General features: G+C 43.6%; 1 protein-coding gene across 3 annotated transcripts in view; it reads left to right on the top strand.

Moving 5' to 3' along the window:
• Positions 1-3,316, top strand: part of PRRX1 (paired related homeobox 1) — a 73,991-nt gene extending 70,675 nt beyond the window's left edge. The window contains exon 4 of one of the 3 annotated variants that reach the window (XM_056845067.1): positions 3,142-3,316. In XM_056845067.1, the coding sequence (XP_056701045.1) occupies positions 3,142-3,283 (142 nt within the window). In that variant the 3' untranslated portion in view covers positions 3,284-3,316. The remainder of the gene's footprint in view (positions 1-3,141) is intronic. The other 2 variants (XM_056845068.1, XM_056845069.1) reach the window with 2 other exon arrangements.
• The last annotated feature ends 2,684 nt before the right edge of the window (positions 3,317-6,000 follow it).

The following is a 6,000-nucleotide window of genomic DNA, read 5'->3' on the forward strand; positions in this document are numbered from 1 at the left end:
GTTATTTGGCAACTGGGTAATCTGGTATAACACCTTTTTTGGGGGGTATAATCAATTTGTAAAGTAAGGTTTTTTGCCAAGTCTGTCACATGCTTTGGAATTTAAAAAAATTGCACTGGAATTCTTGCGTACCTGTTAATGTCACAACCAATAAATGGCCTGTAAATGTTACATTCTTGGGAGGGTAGACAAGTTTTATTGTTATTATTTTGCCCTCATATATCTGGGATGAAAAGGCCTGGTGGTCAGGTATGCAGTTGTGGACAGGTTGAGGCCATGGTACCTCTGCCCCCCCTTTTGCCATCAGGTCACAGCTGACTTGTGGCGACCCCGTGAGGTTTTCCATTCCATTTATTTACTAGCTCCTTTGACCAAAGGTCTTGAGCTTAACCATAACAATAATACATAATAGCCCGTGAGGTTTTCAAAGCAAGAGGCATTCAGAGGTGGTTTGCCATTGCCTCCCTCTGCGTAGCAATCCCAGACTTCCTTGGTTGGCGGAAATCTTCCCTGCTGGGTACCCAAGGCTGGGTGGGATAAATAAAATTTATAGATAATGAAAATATAATTTATTTAAAGTGCTATGTCGCAGGTAAAAATTATTTTAAAACTGTTAAAACAGCACAATGGCATTTCCTAAGGTTATCTTTAAAAAAAAAAAGATTTATTCCATAAAATAAACAGCAAAAAACATAAAACAATCTTCATAATTTAAAATATGTGTAAACTTAAAAATTTAACAGAATTTCTGTATTACAACATTCCAATATCTTCATTCATACTACCACACCGAATACACAGTTTAGTCCTCTGTAAAATAACTAGACTATCATCACTGCACATTGTCCTTTCTCACCCTTAATTATAAGATTTTCCATTTTATTTACAGCTCATAACCATAGCTTGTCTAGCCTCATTGTATCACAATTTTTCTGATGCCTTTTTAACTTAATTAAAACATATATTTCTTTAACTTTAACCAACCATTCCTCTATCTTTGGAGTCGTTTTTTGTTTCCAGTGTCTGGCAAAATCATTCTAGCAGCAGTTATCATGTGTAACCCCATACATCGTTTATCTTTAGTTAGGTTTGGAGCTAAATTTAACAAGAGTATCTCAGGTTTTCCGGAGGGAAGGCAGCATGGTACAGCCCGATCTCGTCAGATCTCGGAAGCTAAGCAGGGTCAGCCCTGGTTAGTATTTGGATGGGAGACCAACAAGGAATACCAGGGTTGCTATGCAGAGGAGGGCACTGGCAAACCTCCTCTGTTAGTCTCTTGCCATGAAAACCCCAAAAAGGGGTCGCCATAAGTGAGCTGCGACTTGAAGGCACTTTACAAACACACACATCTCAGGTTTACATGGGATGTCAATCTCCATTCCGACAGATAGGTATTTCACTATTTCAGTCCAGAACGTTATAGCTCTCTCACACTTCCACCACATATGTATAAAGTCTGCTTGTTCCTAAGGTTGATATCGACAGCCACATGCCAGACGTGTTTTGGCCTGTTTGGCCTTCCTCAGTGGTCAATTGAAACCCATGTAAAACATACACACTTTTACAGATATATATACATATACAGACGATATATATCAGACCAGGCATGTATATAGGTTGTATAATATATTACTAATTATACAAACATCTGGTAAGATTGTCTCAAGTTGTTATACTGGGCTGTATATGTCTCCCATATAAAATATGTGCAATTATCAAGCTGGTAAAACAATGTTTTCTAGGTTGGGTTTAATTCCCTCTTTTTTTCTTTTTTCTTCTATTATGGAAATCTTCCCTGGTCAGCTATCCCAGGGGAAAATGTAGCTGCCTTGTCCTCCCATCCAATGTAGGTTGGGTGCAGTAGCGCTAAGAACACAAAGAAGGCTTATTCTTCCTCTTGGGGATTTGTAAACTGTGTAAACTTTGGCAGAAATTATTCCAAGTAGGCTGGCATCGCTATTATTTAAAAAACAACAAAAACCTCTTGCTCTTCTATCTGTGACAACAGTGTTAGTAGCAGAGATTGGTCTGCAACCCACCACTATTTTTGGCAAAGTTGGAAGCCTTCTTCCGTAGGGTGAACAGCTCTGGGTTGGGAAATTCCTGGAGATTTTGGGAGTGGCACCTGGGAAGGGTGGGGTTTGGGGAGGGGAGAGACCTCAGGTATAAGGCTATTGACTCCACCTTCCAAAGCAGCCATTTTCTCCAGGTAGGGTTGCCAACCTCCAGGTACTAGCTGGAGATCTCCTGCTATTACATCTGATCTCCAGCCGATAGAGGTCAGTTCACCTGGAGAAAATGGCCACTTTGGCAACTGGACTCTATGTCATTGAAGTCCCTCCCCTTCCCAACCCCCCCCCCTCTGACATTGCTGAGCAGAGGATGCGTACCATTAGACGATGCATGTAATTAGCTTGTAACTTCCATGTTGGGCCATGAAGTGCCATTCTGATTTCTAATGATCAAGTTACTGTTAAAGGTACAATCAAGTTACTGTTAAAGGATGGTCCCCCCCCACCATCCTTGACAATTACAATATAACCAAAGTATATGGTTGCCAGCTCTGGGTTGGGAAATACCTGGAGATTTGGGGTGGGTCTGGAGAGGGCAGGGTTTGAGGAGAGGAGGGACCTCAGCAGAGTACAATGCATAGAGTCCACACTCCAAAGTAGCCATTTTCTCCAGGGGAACTCATCCCTATTGTCTGGAGATCAGTTGTCATAGTGGGAGATCTACAGATCTCACCTGGAGGTTGGAAACCCTACCAAAGCAAGGGTGGGCCAAGAAGTTAAAATTACTTGCAAGTAGGGTTGCCAACCTCCAGGTGGTGGCTGGAGATCTCCCACTATTACAACTGATCTCTAGGTGGCAGAGATCAGTTCACCTGCGGAAAATGGCCACCTTGGAAGGTGAACTCGATGGCTTTATATCCCACTGATGTCCTCCTCAAAACCTGCCTTCCTCAGATGCCATACCCCAAATCTCCAGGTATTTCCCAACCTGAAGCTGGCAATCCTGCTCGGGAGCAAGCCAAGTTCACCAGCACCTGTAGCTCCGCGAGCCAGTAAATTATATGTTCAGGCTGCTAAAGGGTTTTGTTTCATTTTTCTTTCCCTCCCTTCTTCTTTTTGTCTCTCCCAGCAGTGCCATGGCTTCCTATTCAGCCTCCTGCACCAATGCCAGCCCTGCCCAGGGCATGAATATGGCCAACAGCATTGCCAATCTGAGACTGAAGGCAAAGGAATACAGTTTACAAAGGAACCAGGTGCCGACGGTGAATTAGAGACAGCCGTGAGATCGGCCTCCTTCGAGGAAGAGAAGCGACACCCAAGCGGCAGACGTCTTGTTTTCGCGGTGTATTCAGATCCAGAACGTGAGTCAGAACCAACCAACCCCCCAAAAAACTCCCGAAACAAAAAACTCAGTCTTGGAAATAAAAGCAGGATCCAAAATGAAGAGGAAACGGCTACCAGTGTAACTCTCCCATTCTCCACAAAATATCACCACACAGTGCTGCCAAACCACCCATCTTCAGTGAAGGATACCAAAGTTCATGTTCATCCTAGAAAAGATTGCAAATCAAACTATACCAGTTCTGCACTTGAACTTCTGTCCCCCGCCCTCTGCGCCCGGGTTTCTGAGTCTGTTGTGGACCTTTTCTATGCAGGCCTTCTAAAAAGGATTTCCGAAGCCCGCCTTCATCCTCCAAAGCATGGACGGATCAACATTAGCATCCAACTTTTTATATCCTTTGTTGCCTAGATGGTTTTTTTTTTCTTGTTACCTATTCGAATCTGGACTTGATTTAGAAAGTTTTTGGACAGACGTAACGTGAAACCATAGTTTCATGTTAAGTATGGTCATTTATGCATGGGAGTTTTACCTGAGGTTCGTTGCTTGCTGGACCCACACTTTCCAGTTGGGAATCTCTGCACCAGCAGTCTCCAAGCTCAAATCAAGTCCTGCCCTTTAAATGCTGCTTTGTAATTGGCTTCCTTTGCAGTGCTCACTGTGAGAGAAATGCCCCCCGCCCCGAAACGCAATTGCCGCAAAAAAAAAGCATTTTAAGAACATAAAACAAAAAATTGAGCAATCTGAAAGAAAAGGGGAGGGAGACATCCAAATGTTGGTTTTAAAAAGCTTTTCTTCTGTTCAGAAAGAGCTCCGAGGAAGCAGGAAGCATTTGAATCCCTGCCTCTTTACATGCTGCTTTGTAATTGGCTGTGTGAGAAGCCAGTCTTTGGTGTCCTGTGCTTTGCCTTCTGTACAGAGATTTCAGCCAGGCTGAGCTCAGGGGAGATGGAAGAGTTGGGTTAACAGAGGAATGGGAAGACCCGGACATTGCGAGGGCTGGAAGCCAGGTAATTTCTAATGGACGGAAAACTCATGCAGAACTCCAAGGAATAACCGAGTCAGACAGGACGCAGACATGAATCCAAGTACCCATGCATAAATGACCTATGATAAGTTTGTGAAGCCAGGATTTGGCTTGCAGAAGTCCATTCAAACCTTGCAAACAGGTGCTGGTTTAGTTGCGTTGTTCCTTCCCCATCATTCCCTCACAGTCTTGGCTGGTATCTTGGCTCGTGCTGTGGAAAGTGCGTTGCCAGGGACCAAACCGGGATGTCTGCACTAGTATGTCTTGTGATATCATAGTTTAACTGTGGTTAATAAACCCCCTTCACACCATGGATTCAGATCTTGGTTTGATGCACTGTAGCTAACCATAGTGGAATGACTCACATTTGAATGATCACACTAACCGTAGTTAGTTTAACTAAACCAGATAGTTTAGTTAATGTGGTGCGCCATACCCACCAGTGTGTTTCCTGGCATCCACTCTGCGCTTCCCCAAAGCATCTCTTCCCCAAAGCAAAGAGCCCATCCTGGCTTCCCTCCACTGCAGAGGTGTTTCATAAGAGGCAAAGGCACTTTTGTGCCTGCAGGGAGAATCCTTTCACAAATAGCTGCCTCCATATTAAGAGGATGCTTCGCTTGGAACCTCCCAACACTCTGTGATCATCCTCAGCCCCCATGGTGGCCATTTTGTGGTTGGCCATGCCCTCCTCATGGCAGCCATTTTGTGGTTGGCTGTGATCCCCTTATGGCAGCCATTATGCGGTGGCACTCAGTACCTGTTTTCAAAATTCCTGAAGTGCTCACAATTTCAACAAGGTTGTGGACTTCTGAACTAAACCACGAGTTAGGGTTGCCAACTTCCAGGTAGTGGGAAAGAAACAGCAACAGCACAAATTATCAATGCAGTTATATATATTGGGTGCAAAAATAGATATACAGTGACTACATAAGTAACAAACAATACATAAAAAGACAAAAGACCAAAATTCACTTAATAAAGGTAAGTACTAAACGTTATAACTATCACTGATATACCAATTTTCTTTTACAGAGTTCAAGCTTCCAGGTAAGTGTAAATGTCCCAAAGTATGTTGCAGACAAGTAAACAACTTTTTTCCACCCAATATATATAACTGCATTGATAATTTTGTGCTGTTGCTGTTTCTTTCCCATTTTATGCAGCACAGAGCCTTTTTTCTTCCAACTTCCAGTTAGTAGCTGGAGATCTCCCGCTATTACAACTGATCTCCAGCCGATAGAGATCAGTTCACCTGGAGAAAATGGCCACTTTGGCTACTGGACTAATGCATTGAAGTCCCTCCCCCTCCCCAAACCCCATGTCCGCTGGCTCTGCCCCAAAAATCTCCAGGTATTTCCCAAGCCAGAGTTGGCAGCCCTACCATGAGTTAACATGATGTCTCAACTGAGCCTCAATCTGTTTATTCTGCCTCTTTGAGACAGTTGGTGGTGTGCAGGAAATAAGAAATACTAGACCTCAAAGGGAGCGTTTTATTTTGAAGCAGCTTCAGCTGATGCAGGAATGCACAGGTTTTCAGTTCACACAAAATTCTTCAACTTGATGAGGGCTGGCGAGGAGGGAACTTGAGGAAGTGTTCTTTCTCCTTTTATACCCCCTTCTAA

The sequence above is a fragment of the Euleptes europaea genome, chromosome 2, assembly GCF_029931775.1.
Source record: "Euleptes europaea isolate rEulEur1 chromosome 2, rEulEur1.hap1, whole genome shotgun sequence".
In the NCBI taxonomy this organism is placed as follows: domain Eukaryota; kingdom Metazoa; phylum Chordata; class Lepidosauria; order Squamata; family Sphaerodactylidae; genus Euleptes; species Euleptes europaea.